Source organism: Falco naumanni, chromosome 6 (assembly GCF_017639655.2).
Source record: "Falco naumanni isolate bFalNau1 chromosome 6, bFalNau1.pat, whole genome shotgun sequence".
Taxonomy (NCBI): Eukaryota; Metazoa; Chordata; class Aves; order Falconiformes; family Falconidae; genus Falco; species Falco naumanni.
Genome location: NC_054059.1, coordinates 70,771,484 through 70,785,176, shown reverse-complemented (window position 1 = coordinate 70,785,176; position 13,693 = coordinate 70,771,484). Strand labels below are relative to the sequence as shown.

General features: G+C 48.4%; 1 protein-coding gene across 1 annotated transcript; it reads right to left on the bottom strand.

Annotated features, from left to right (window-relative positions):
* Positions 1 to 12,045: 12,045 nt before the first annotated feature.
* On the bottom strand, positions 12,046 to 13,368 carry LOC121089786 (cygnin-like). Its single transcript, XM_040597315.1, has 2 exons — positions 13,311 to 13,368; positions 12,046 to 12,179 (listed from the first exon to the last, which is right to left on the bottom strand). Exons 1-2 carry the CDS (start codon positions 13,366 to 13,368, stop codon positions 12,046 to 12,048), a joined length of 192 nt encoding a protein of 63 aa, XP_040453249.1.
* Between the last annotated feature and the right edge of the window lie 325 nt (positions 13,369 to 13,693).

Below are 13,693 nucleotides of genomic sequence, written 5' to 3'. Positions count from 1 at the left end.
AACTCCCATGATACTCTAAAACCTGGAAATGCTAAGCCATTCCCCGTTCTTCTGTTCCAGCCACCTCCCCCACATGCTTTCCTTCTCTAATACTCCAGGAGCCATGGCTTAGGACCCCTAGCTTAGCATCATGTAATGTGCGTGTCCCATTGTCCCCCCCGCCTCTAAACAGCATGAGCCCTGCATGAACCCTCTTGATTTTAGGGCACAGAGTGTTGCTGGATTTCCTTGCCTTGTTTCTAGCGCTTTCAGTTCTGTATTGGGTCTTTTCTACTATTTATTTGCTGGCTATTCAGAGCATGGCAGGATGTATTATTGTTTAGATTTTAGAGGCAGTATTTGCTTTCAATGTAGATAACAAAGCAGGAAAGCAGCAGAGGGGAAGTCATCTATATCATACATCCTCTGGAGGCAAAAAAACGAGTAACAGGTTAAAGTCATCAAGGTAAAAAGTTCCTTTTGCAAAAAAATCACAACTCTTACTGTCTCAGCCAGATATTCCCAGTATAGGTCAGCTTGATCATCCTCCCATGCCACATACTGTCAAAAAAGCTGTGATCTGGCTTTGGGCCACTCTTACGTTGTTTGCATTTGATGCTTTTGAGGGACAAGGCTAAAGGTTTCAGCTTGTTCAGAGATGACAGGGGATATCAAGCAATGGAGATGTAGAGCTTCCAGGCTTGTGAAAGTGGAAAATCCTGGAGGCAATGGTTGTTTTGGCTCTAATTTTATCTGGGTTTTGTCAGGCTAATTAAAAAAGTGCTGTATACTTGTGAATTGACAGATTGTAAACATTGTGTTATTGGCTTACTAGATGAAGATAGCATGGGATCAGGGGAAGAGGCTTGCATTGGGATACCCTGGAGAGGTGTGGCAGTGTGGAAAAGGGATTCAGGCTTGCAGATTGTCTTTGGCCAGGTAAAGCAAGCCATCTCCCTTTGTCCATGATGGGGCAAATTTTTCACGTCTTCATGCTCGTGGAAAGGAGATGAACAGACTGAATGCACAAAAGAGAAAGCAAACAGATGATGCATCTGTAAGAAATGCTTTGGTGTGGGGGCATAGCAGTGGTCCCAACAGGGAACCATTTGTTCTCAGGGCGCTCACAAAGGGGCTTTGCCCAAGACATATTTAAGCAGCTTATGGACATTAGACAAATGCTTAATCTGCAGAAAAATAGGCCACCAGGCAGGCAGGTGCTCTGATGCATTTCAGGCCATGGAGAAGCAGGGCCTGTGAGAGAGAGCAGTGGAGGGGACCCAGGGGACTGGTTATTGGTGGCGTGTAGGAGCAAAGCAGTCAGTATTGGATCTTACACCTCAGAGGTTGAGGAAGCAGGCATAGCAATTGCCAAAAATGTTTCTGTGGAAAGGTAAAAGAAGCCCCTGAAATGACCTAACAACAGCAGGGATAGGCAGAGAAAGCCCCAAAACTAACATACCAAGCCTAGCTGCAATTCTTCCACCTGCATCCTCTGTGTTGCTTGCAGGACCTGAGCCAGCCAGGTGCAAGGTAGCTTGAATATTGCTCTCCAGATTTGCATCTCCGTCCTTGCAGATGCAGCCACTGCTGAAGGGCACAGAAAGCCAGACAGAAAATCTGCCAGATCATTTCCAAATCTGATCCTAGTTTGCCCTAAATAAAGGTCTGGATCCATCTGTGGGAGGCAAAAGCAGAGCAGGAATGGCTTCAATCATCTGCAGCTGCATCTCGTTCTCTAAGAAAAAGGCTTGAGCTGACATCTCTTGGGTCCGTAAGCAGCATTTCCTAAGCAGGTGCCATTATTTTGCAGTCCTACAAAAGATGGCAGCCTTCCCTAAATCTTCTTCCCTGCCAGCTGGCTGGACTCTGCCCAGGAGATACATGTCTCACCTTAGTTACTGACACTGAAGCTGGCACAGCCCATGGGAGCCAAAGCTCAAAAGCTGCTGAGAGCTGCTAAAAGCCATGTCCCTAGCAGCGCTTGTGGTATTTCACTGGTGCTGGTCTCTGCCTGGAAAAGTGATCACACCTGCCTCCTCCTGGAAGAGGGATTTGGATTTCCTCTTGGTTGTACATGAGCCAAGTTGCCTTTATGCTGGCAGACCCAACAGCTTGGGTTGCTCCTGCAGCATTTTCTCACCATTCATGGTGCCTGAAGCAGCTTCTTTGGGAGGGGCTTGTTGGATCGGGAACTCAAGGAGGAAGAGGCTGCAGGAGCCAGGAATACACTGGCTTGCAGTCTCAGCTCTCTGTGGTCTCTATTTCTAAATTGTCCTTCCTTGCAGAAGGACACAATAAATGGTGGGGTGAGCTCTACCACTCGGAGCCTTCGCTGTGTGCCAGGGCATACTGTATACTACAGGTCAGCCACCCACAAAAGACCAGTGTGTATCCTCAACAAATCCCCACCTCACTTCCCACAGCTTTCCTCTGCCTCGGTCTTTACTGCAGGAGCTCCTCAGGATCAGAAACAAGGTCCTCTCCATGTACCCATCTCGTGCATCTCTGTTTTCCAGGCTTTGTCTTTAGAAGTGGAGGATTGGAATGCAAACATAGACTCTGTTCTTTTCTAATCATCCCTTTTATCAGGTCACCCTTCCCTCCACATTATATTTGCAGCCTATGGAAACCTACAGACAGACAGAAACACAAAACAACATCCTCAGCTCTGCTGCCCCCACCTCTGTTCTCTGAGTCCACCAGTCCAAGAGAAGTCATGCAGCATATTTCTGGCTCTGCTTCTGTGGCCTTGGACACACTGGACACGTCCTTGCAGTCAATTAAACGGTGTCAGGACCTGTTTTCTGGCCCTGAGGCCAAGTGGCGCTACCTGGCCATATCCAGACTATGACTGGTGGGCGAGCAGCCCCCCATCCTGCCAGCACCCATCCCTGACCGGTGAGCAGCTTTGCTGTTGTCCTCACCTGGCCTTGCAGCCTCCCTGCCAGACAGAAGATGTCTCTGCTGAGTAACCAGGGACCGTTTCTCTCCTGCAAACAGGCAGCTGTGGGCTTAAACTTCTGGAGGTAAGTGTAACTTCTGGAAGTGAAATCATTGGCTTTCTGCTAAGCTGGCTTCAGTGATGAAGATTGTAAGTCTTCAGTTCTTGGCGACATTTGCTGTCTTCTGCTCCCTGACTGCCCAGCATCTAATGTCACAAGGGCACAGGGATGGGGATTATTTCAATGAGCTCCCACAGTAGTAAAAGCAGCAACCACGTCAATGATAGTAATGAAGACCCTAGAAATGAGGACTGACCATGGCTGGCTGCAGCACCTGACTTGTGTGGTGGTAAGGACATGTGGGGTATCCTGCCAGGGTGCTTTACAGCAACACTGGGTGGGCTAGAAATTGCCTTTATGAACATCCTTAAGTAGTTCCAAACAGCACAGCGAACTGGCACATCTCAGACAAGGAGGGGAGAGCATCGCTAATACCTGCACCCAAGTTAGACCCGCAATAGGCTCTGTTGACCCTGATGACTCCAACCTCACCAAAAGATGAAAATATCATTATCCGCAGTGCATTTTGTGTTTCCTCAAGGCACACTGGAAGCAGGAACCAGCAAGCTGGGCAATGCACAAGCAGCAGGCATCACTCCCACTCCCAGGGCTCTGAGTAAGATGTTCCTGCTCCTCCTAAAGGATCTCGCTACAACCCCGGGAATGCAGATGGGGAAGAAATGAGGGCAAGTGCAGAATAGCAATGTGATAGCAGTATTACTGACATTTTTCCATAGAAAGAAACTAATTTCTTTAAATGAATGTCCCACAAAGTGAAACTGGGATTTGTGGAGGATGTCTGAGGAAGGGAAAAGATTTGGGTTCATCTGAAGTGTTTTTCTCAGATAAAATTGCAGTGATTCATTTTTATTTTGAACTTTTAAATCTTTTCCCTTTACTGTACATTAAAACTGAATAAAATTATTATTACCTTCCTCTCAAATAAAGACAGGGGAACCCTTTTCCCTATGTGTTTAGGTTAACTCCCGTGTGCCTTGTAGGAGGTGACACCAGAGTCCACATCTGAGGACACTGATGGGAGTGAAAGGAAAAAATGGCCTCAAACATCTGCGGAAGGCAGCATCCTGAGCCATAGTGAATTCCTCTCCAGGAAACCCATCCCGCCTCCCTTTGAACCAAGGGGAAGTCTCAGCATGTGCGGTACCCTCCAGCAGGGATTTCTAAGCACTCCTCCTGGAGGCACTACCAGAAAAAAAGAGAGAAAACCGCAGTGCTGAATGGGTCAGCAATGCATGAAGCTGATTTGGGTTGCTTTGTACTTTGTCTTCCAAGAAAATGGTGAGCAAAGAAAAGCCCTAGATATTTCCTTCTCGTTTAGCTTGTGGGCTGGGCTTTCCACCGCAATGCCAGTCCATGCCCCTGTTCTCCGAACCAGGGAGGGGCACACAGTGGATTTTCTGATTCCTTCGCAAGCCCCAAGACTGAAAGAAAATTGACTTTGATCTAAAAAGAAATTAAATTTTTGCCTTTTCAGTTTGTCCAAAGAAAAAAAGAAGGATTCCTTCAAGATCAAGCAAAATGTTTTCTTTCATGTCGGAGCATTTTGAATTCTTGTTTAAATGAAAGCACAGGAAAGAAAGGAGAAAGTAAGAGGGTACGTGGAGGACTGCCTGATTCATCCAGCACCGTCCCACAGCAGTAAGGCTGGACATTTCACAGGGAATATGCTTTGATGCAGGAGGGAGAAGCTGCAAGACACTGCAGAGGATGCCCAGCTTGTGCAGAAAGCCAGGGATGTTCCTGGTGGGAGGCAGGTTTGAGCCATTGCATTCCCTGCACATTCCTGGTTGGATTTCTTAGCAGGGTGAGATATCAATGAGTGTCAGGAAGGCAAGCGCCTCAGGGCTGTTATTTAGCATCTTAGTAACACATGCCTAACTCGTAGTGAGGTGCTCCAGAATTTTTCCTAATGGATAATTTCTACAGTTTAGGATGCATTTCCCTGGCTATTCCTCATATTTTCTAAGCTCTGCACTACACCAGGTCAGGGTCTTTGCTGCTGTCAGTGGCTGCAGCTCTGCTCCCACCAGTGGGTCACAGATCACTTTTGCATTCACTAGATTTTTCTCCTTCAAGTGGACTCAATGGTGCTAAGAGATGCTGCCTTGGCTGAGAATGAGCAGTTGGAGGGCAAGTTCTCCATGCTGTCTCCTTGGGAAGAGTCTCCTTGTGATTCAGCATGGATGCTACGGGCTTTTTACCCATCATGCAAACTCACTGAGAGAGTTACCCTGCTTTGGAGAAAACAGGCTAATGACACAAAACTGCTGAAAGAAAAAAACTAAGTCCATCTGGGACAATATTTAATTGCTGGTGGCAATTTGCAGATTCAAAAGCTGCAGCAGAATTTTTAGGCTGGACCAGCCCTAGCTAGGTCCAAGCTGCTATCTGACATGTGGCAGATTGCGTCTCTCTCCTCCTGCTTAATTCTCCAGCTACTCAGTCCCAAGGAGCCTGTGCTTACAGAGTGCCTCTGCAGCACAGCACGGAGCTGCTCACAAAGCAATGGTCGTTACTGTGTTCTCCCTCTCATTCCAGTCCTGATCTTGCACCATTTAAGTCAGTGTGAGCTCTGTTCATGAAATATTGACTCCAGGACCAAGGTCCTACTGCAGTTCAAACCAAAGGCTTTAGCAGGGATTTGCTGCCTTCTTGTTTCCAAGCTCCCTATGGACAAACAATGGGGGAAGAATGGGAAGAAACATCAACATCATGGGATACAAATGCTTTAGAGAATTGGTTCCCAATGTATTGGCAGTGCAGGGGGGTGAGATGGAGCTAGGACATTCCAGATTCCTGTCAGGTTACTTATACTGAAGACACCCTCTGAAGAAACCCTAAGGGACTTTGGAAACTAAAACCATCACCTTCATAGGATTATGTTTAGGCTGCTGGTTCAGATTGTCTGGACCATAAGAAGAGGTAACGAAACCCTAATTAGGGACCTCTGGTCCTACGAGGCAAACGTGGTGCCTTTCCTGCACAGTTTGGTGGTCATAGCTTTCAGCCGGCGCTGGCTAACCTCTCAGAGAATAGCACTGTGGGTTTTGTGGGACCTTCTGGGGTCTTCTGGGTGGTACCACAGCTTGGGCAGTGAGCAAGTCTGAGCTCAGAGGACACAACTCAGAGCTGTCAGTGGGGGCATGTTCGGTGATGGATGCAGTGAAAATGCCAGGCCTCGGTGGTGGTCATTGCTGATAGAACATCTCAATACAAGTGTGGGATGGACCTCTGGAGGACAGGGACAGGGAGGACAGTGTATTTCTTTCTGATACCACCCCACCATCTCTGCTCCTGCGCATCCCTGCAGGATTTGAATTGCACAAAAGCACAACTTCACATGAACAGACTACTAAGAAACTCACTTATGACTCCTGTTGTGATGAGGCTGGTATGAGAAAGTGCAGTATTTGTATTTGACCATATCATCTCCATAAACATGAACTTATCTGGCAAGACTTACCAGATCTTTCCTGATCCTCTGCACACAACTTTTTGGAAGACAATGAACCATGTAGCACACTTCAGGGTGAGAACTGGTCTTTTTTAATGAAAGAGGCACACTCCATTTCCATCAAAGAAGAAGAAACTAATACAAACATCACTGTTACCCTTCTTCTTTCATCATTGAAAGTCTCTGTTCTATTTCTTTTTCCTGTGTGTCAGGCAGCAGTACATCCTTCTGCAGTCTTTAGCGTGCTCCTCCTTCTCTCCTTTAGCACATGTCCTGGAACAATACCCATTGCAGCTCTTTTTTGACTGGCTTTTGCCTGCAGAAAGAAAGAAAGAGAGCTAAGTCTGTGCTGACGAATTCATCATGGTCAACAGCAGAGAAATCCCACCATCACACAGTAAACTTCCTTCTTAAAGTGTCCACATCCACACTGATACTTGGGAATGGACCCTGGCCACTCTCAGCACTTGTCCCAGGAACGGTTTGAGTCCATGCTATTTGGCCAAGTGCAAAGCAGCCAGTGACAGTGCTGTCAATTCAATGGTGTGGAAGTCAGTTCAAATATCAAGCTGAGACCTCATTCCTGGCACTGCTGAATTTATCGGTATAGTCACACCCTTGGTATTCAGCTCGAGGTGAACCGAATTGCTGTGACTTTGTCAACTGGTGCCCAATGACTGTGATGGGACCCAGCTCACACAGAGACCCCCAGACAGTGGATGTATAAATCTAGGATGGTGTGATTCTGGAGCTGAACTCCACTCCAAAATTCTCCTGAGCTGAACACAACCAAAACCTCAATCCAGGACTCACTTTCCTGGAAAAGTCTTTTTTTAACCTTAATTTATTTATGGTTTGCTATTATATCTCATTAATTTATTTATGGTTTGCTATTATATCTCATTTCTGCTCCACACAAGTTGCCACCTTACCTGGGGTAGCCATCAAAGCCATTAGAAAAACAGCAAACACAACATAGATGATCCTCATGACTGGACATCCACCAGGATGGCAGCAGGTCTGAGATGCAGCCTCGCAGAGAGATCTTGAACCAGTTGCTCAGAAAAAGGCTGAAGACCTTGATATTTATAGACATTTCTTGACAGAGAGGACAGTGTTAAGGAGGAGCGTGACTTCACTGTTGCCCAAGGACACATTGTTTGCTGCTTAGTGGGATATTATGTCACTCCAACCCAGTGCCCATCTGACAATGAGACGTGCACTCTGTGCCTATTTGTCACTGGCTCTTTGAAATCATCTCAAATGGCCTGTGCAGGTGTCTCTCCCTTGGGAGCTGGACTCTTCTCAATCTGGTGGCCAAAGCTTTTAACACAGACAGTTGGGACTATCAGTCCCTGGTCAGGGGACTTGGTGTTTGCTTGTCAGAGTGGCTAAGGTGGACCGCGTTACAGCAACAAGTTTGAGACTCCTTCTTCTTCCCTTCCAAAACAGAGACCTGAGAGGACTGGTACTACATTGGCCAATACCACCACATGCATTCCCAACTCATGTCAAGACCTAGACCCTCTACTAGAATCCAAGGTGCTGTGGCAACAGACATATAAGTTGTTATAAAGCTGAAATGCCTTTCCTGCAAAAAATCTCTGGCTATCTGAAGGTGAGGTCACCAGTCTAAGATAATCACTTGGGTCTTAATCCAGTTGCCTGAACACAGACAGCACTATTTGAGACCTCCTGAAATTTCTACATCAACCGTGTCCAAGTTGATTTGGAAGCTACTTTCTGCAGGCAGGATAAATAACAACTCATTTCTAGTCTCTGAGTGATGGACTTTATAAACATAAATTGATAGAATATAGGAAAGCACTGAGCAGCAAGTAGCTTATGCCTCTACTGCCCACCTAAAGTCTTATTCCCCACAAGCTGGGAAGAAGTTCTAGCAATTACATCTATATCAGATTGTGGTTGATGTGTTTCTTCCCTCATTCCCTTCTCCCTTCTTGAGAAGAAAAGAAACATCACAGCACCTCCAGTTCAAGAAGAGACTGAACCCAAGCAGAGACACTGTAGATTGTGTTCCCTGGCAATGAGTGAACGAATGAAAATGAGCAACATTGGCACCACATTATACCCTCCAGAACTGCTTGAAAGCCCACTGGGGCTGTCTGTCCTGGAGAGTAAAAGTTGCACTTACTCCAAGTCTAACCGCTCTGAGAGGGATTAACTCAGAGATGAATACATCGCTATTTTGCTTTCTCATTTGGTTGTCTCCTTGTGTTCTAGACCTTTGACAGTCAGTGGAAATCTACTCAATATAATCCATGGAGCTGGGAGAGTCACTCAGCTTATTGGCCTGGAGGTTTTTAGTTAGGGTGAGTTGAACCATGCTTTAAACTCTCAACACTATTGACTGGAGTGACTATTCCCATAACTCAGCATCTTAGGTGTGTATTTGAAATGTCCTACCTGGTCTCCAGCTGTGCTTCTAGAGGGTAATGGTCTCCCATAGCTCTCATATCATACCTGCCACCCACATATAGATGTCCCAGGCACTCATTGGTTCCTCAGATGGCACCGAACATCTTCATTTAGGCAACTCAATCAACCACTAGCATGTCTGTAGAACCTTCTACGTAAACACCTCAGTTTAGCTCTCCCTAATCTCCATTTAATCTCACCCAGAGGGTGCCAGGTGGACAAAGACATGAAGGGACTGGGAACAAGGGAGTCTCCTCTACTCCATCCTTCACATCCAGCTTAGACAGCACAGCTCTAAGATGCTGAGCAGGTCCCACTCCCTGTGGATCTGCAGTTGTTCTGTCTGCACTGAGCACGTCCATTGTATTGCAAGGTAAAAAAGCAGGAGAGAAATGGAGGAGAAGATAAGGCAAAATAAGGATTAAACTGCCCCAGATTTTACCAGTGCACTCCTCTAGCTGTCCTGTCTCTAGAAGGGAAATGGCCACTCAGTCTTTACAGCTCTTCTGGTCCCTGACTCCTCTACAAGTAACAACAACCACTATATCCACAGTGATGCCAGCCATTAACTCACAACAAATTCCTCCTGGAACAGCATCCAGCAAACCCCCAGCGGCCACTGGTGGTGGGTAATGTCATACAGATGCCTCAGACAAGTGAAGAGCGGAGCCAGTTGTCGGAGCTTTTCTTGGCAGAGGCTCTTTCACTGTTGGACTCTGCGCTGGGAGAACAACAAATTTCAGGTGAAATAACATTGATTATTATTTTTTTTTTTGATTCAGAGCTTGTCTACACTTAACCAGTGTTAGTAAAGGTAGGAAAAAGCACTCAAACAAGTAAGTTAGATACCAGAAAGAGAGAGGTAATACTGAAATAAAACTGTTTACACTGGTGCTGTACGTTCATGTTTGGAAATAAGGGTAAGCATTACCGATGTTACAGCCGGGTGAAATTTTAGATCGATTAATTAGACAGGTATTTTGTAGTTGTTGAAAGCCTACCAGGTAGAAATACTGCTTTTCCCAGTTACCCTTGCACTTTCTCTGCCAAAAACTCACAATTGGTTGGCATCAAGGAGGAATGGGTTTTTGGGAGGAAGGGAAATGGAGGTTCATTTCCCTTGAGCTGCAGGTGGTCCTTGGAGCTGTTTTGCTCCCGTGCTGTTCATGTGGGAGGCTGTGGCTTTTTCCTGGGCAATGTTATGCCGAAGGATTCCTGAGCCGACAGTGCCGTGTAGCATTTGGATAGGGACAGACTTGTCCTTCTGGGTCTTACAGCACGGGTCAGTTTGGCCAGGGCTGGGCTTGATGGTGCCAAGGAAGTTTGTCTGCCCTGGATGGAGGGCTGTCAGCGGGTGGGGTGGTGTCCACAGCATGGGCTGTGCGTGGCCAGGTTTTGGCAGCGGGGGGTACAGGGGTGGCTTCTGTGAGAAGCTGCTGGAAGCTTCCCCCGTGTCCGATGGAGCCGATGCCGGCCGGCTCCAAGGTGGAGCCAAGGGCTGACCCACCAGCGATGGTGGGAGCGCCCCTGGGGTAAGGGGAAAAACCCCCTTTGCAGGTGGGACCGGAGAGAGGAGCGAGCACAGGTGGGAGCCGCGGCCCTGCAGCCCCCCAGGCCGGGGCAGGGGGAGGCCGGGGGGCTCCAGGCGCCGCAGCAGAGGCTCCCCCAGCCTGTGGGGAGCCCCCGGCCGGGCAGGCCGTGCCCCCAGCCCGTGGAGCCCCCGGGGGCAGCTCCCCCCCGCAGCCCGGGCAGGACCCCCGGGGCAGGGGGTGCTCGCAGGGGGCTGTGACCCGCGGGCAGCGGCGCTGGGCCAGCTCCTGGCAGGGCCCGTGGCCCCGTGGGGAGAGGAGCCCGGGCGGGGGCAGGGCTGGGGACCCCGCGGGGACCCCCCTGGGGCCGGGCCGGGGGTGAGGACCCTCCCCACGGGGGGCAGGAGCCGCAGGGACAGCGGGTGGGGGACCGACCCCAGCCCCTGTTCCTGGTCCCCTGTGCTGCTCGGGGGAAGGAGACAGAAAATCAGGAGGAAAGTTGAGCCTGGGAAGAAGAGAGGGGTGAGTGGAAGGTGTTTTTAAGATTTGGCTTTATTTCACATTGTCCCACTCTGATTTGATTGGTAATATATTAAATTAATTTCCCCAAGCTAAGCCTGCTTTGCCCATCCCCCTGTCCTTTTTGGAACCCAAGCCTTTTGCCTTCCCCTGCCCAGCTAAGGGCAGTGTAACAGAGTGGCTCTTGGGCACCAGGTATCCAGTCAAGGTCAACCCACCCCACACTCATTCCCTGCTTATGTCCATATATCCACGCCACACCTGTACATTCGCACCTAAAGCTATATGGTAGAAATAATTAGTTTGCTTACTGAGAAGCCTCAAAGCTGCATTGTCTCTCCGAGACTGGTGTAGTCGAGTGGTGAGTCTCTATAAACAGTTTGTCTCTGCAGAGATGCGTGACTGCTACTGTTACAGAGTTTACACACACCTTTGATCACCTTCGTGGCTCTTCTCCATACCTTTTTCTGCTCCAACACACACAGTTCAAGTTAGGGAGAGCAGAAACCAAACCCTAAGTACGGTATTGATCTGCAAAAAGAGAGAAGCACTGAGTGGTCTTGAGACTGGCACAAAGAAGACATAAAATCCATTGTGTGAGGTCTGTGAAGGCCTGTTTGTTTCTCTGTTCCCCACCTCTGGTGATCTGCTGGAATATTCATGGAAAGAGGGCTGTCTTGTACTTAGAGGAGGCACTGCTGAACTAACCACATTTTTTAAGACACCTGCAGATAACCTGTAGCCTGGAAAAGCAGGGTCATGTTCAGGGCCACAGAAAAGGCAAGAGGGAAAATGATACCTTCGTCCTAAATCCCTACCCTGTAAGACAACTGGCAGCTCTGCAGCTTGTTGTCAGTGGATGTTAAGGCTTGTTTGGTGCTGATGAGCCTTTGGGCTGTGTTTGGAGAACCTGTCCTAATGCTTTATGTGGGATCATGGGGACACAAGTAACCACACCACACACACCACAGTTACATCTCCTTTTTTTTCTCTTTTTAATTATTGAGAGGAGGGGATGACAATCAGCTTAGGCAGTCGAGGAGATGCTCCTAAAGCCTCCACGGTGCCTCCTCTTCCCCAGGTGCTTCCTTTTCAGCTCCTATTTTGCCTTCCAGCCGGGTGGGATGCAGCAGTAGTACTTGCAGTCGGAGGAGAAGGACCACACATCCGCCTTGCTGCACTTGCTGGAGCAGTACCCCACCTTGGGGCAGTGCTTCCTTATCTGCCCGTAGCCTGCAAGGGGGAGGCAGGGGAGAGTGGTTGGGTCAGGGTAGGTGCCTCTGCTCCCCACTGCCGAGCCCTCCCACCACCTCCAGGTCTAGGTGCGGCAGCGGTCAGAAGGATGGGACCCTGCCTCTAGGGAGGTCCTGCTCCATTCTCCCACACATCCACACTCCTGCCCAAGCCCAGCCCCAAAGCAGGGAGGAACCTGGAAGAGCACAAGCCTGAGAAACTCCTTGTGCATCCCTCTCCCCTCAGCTGGTGACTACAGGGTCAGCTGGTGACATAGGCACAGTTTGGGAAAGCGATGCTCCCAAGGAGAGCACATTCATTGCCTGCATTGAGAGACAGCCCAAAAGCAAAGGTCATAAAGATGCTCATCTGTGCAAGACTGCACAGATGTCTTGCACCTCTCCTTATAGGATAGGATCAATAGTCTCAGAGCAAAACAGCAAAAGCCACATCAAACTTTTTTGAAAAACTTAGATCTCCACTCAGGTATCTGTACTTGTATCGTGCATTTTAAAATTGCCCCCTGATTTAGAGATGCTTGAAAGAATGTTCCAAAGGTCTTTAAATTGGCCTCACAGCAGCCTGACACAAATGTTCACTGTGGTGGTTAAAAGTGGGCCAAGTTGGCCCCGGTGGATGAGAATTGATATCTGAAGGGGGTTTCTAATGTCCACCTGGGAGATATTGGCTTAGAATCCCCTGTAGAGAGACCAGAAAGCCTTAGAGTGTCAGAAACAAGCATTAGCAGCAATATCTATGTCACATTAGGATATCAAACATACCGAGAACTGAGCCTTGATAGGAAAATTGAGTTGCACAGAAGAGTCCCCTCTGGTACTATGAAATTCTCTGAGTCCCTAAGAGAAGTGGCCATGGCCAGGCTCTTGTGTGGTAATTGTCTGGCCTGGGCTCACTCCCAGACAGGTTACTGAGGTTTTAACTTCAGTTATTACTACACAAATCTCTCTGAGGTAGTCCCAATATTATTGTCCCTTGAAAGAAGTCATTAAAGTACCTGGCTAGGTCATAGCAGTCACCTCAGATGGTAATAGTTATATTTTCAAAAGCTAAAGTTACTTTAAAAGAATCCCAGCTGGTATAAGGCTCATCCCACCCTATTTGCCATCTTACCTGGGGTGGCCAGGGCGACAAGTAGGAAGACAGCGAAGACAAGGTAGAGGAACCTCATGGCTGGAGTTGAGCTGGGATCTCAGCAAGGCTGGAGAGAGAAGAGTCAGAGTGAGCTCGAGGGGAGGAGATGGTATGCAGGGAGGCTGTGGCTGCAGTTTTTATAGAGCGTTTCCCTGTGGAGCAGAGGGTGCTGGGGAGACGTGGGAATTCATCCAAGCTGTGCAGTTGGTGGCTGGATGTGCAGGGGTGGCACAGGCACCAGAATTTCCCATGTGCACCCAAGTGTGCTGCAGCCACCTCCCCCCAGACCTGGTTACCCAACATCAGATACGATTTTAGCACACTGGCGCTGATGAGAGCACAAATGAATAGGAGCTGTCAAT

Excerpts from the sequence above, each read along its gene's own strand:
- LOC121089786 (XM_040597315.1), bottom strand. The coding sequence starts at position 13,368 with ATGAGGTTCCTCTACCTTGTCTTCGCTGTCTTCCTACTTGTCGCCCTG. Across the intron at positions 12,180-13,310 it reads TGTCGCCCTGGCCACCCCAG|GCTACGGGCAGATAAGGAAG; the intron begins GTAAGATGGCAA and ends TCCCCCTTGCAG.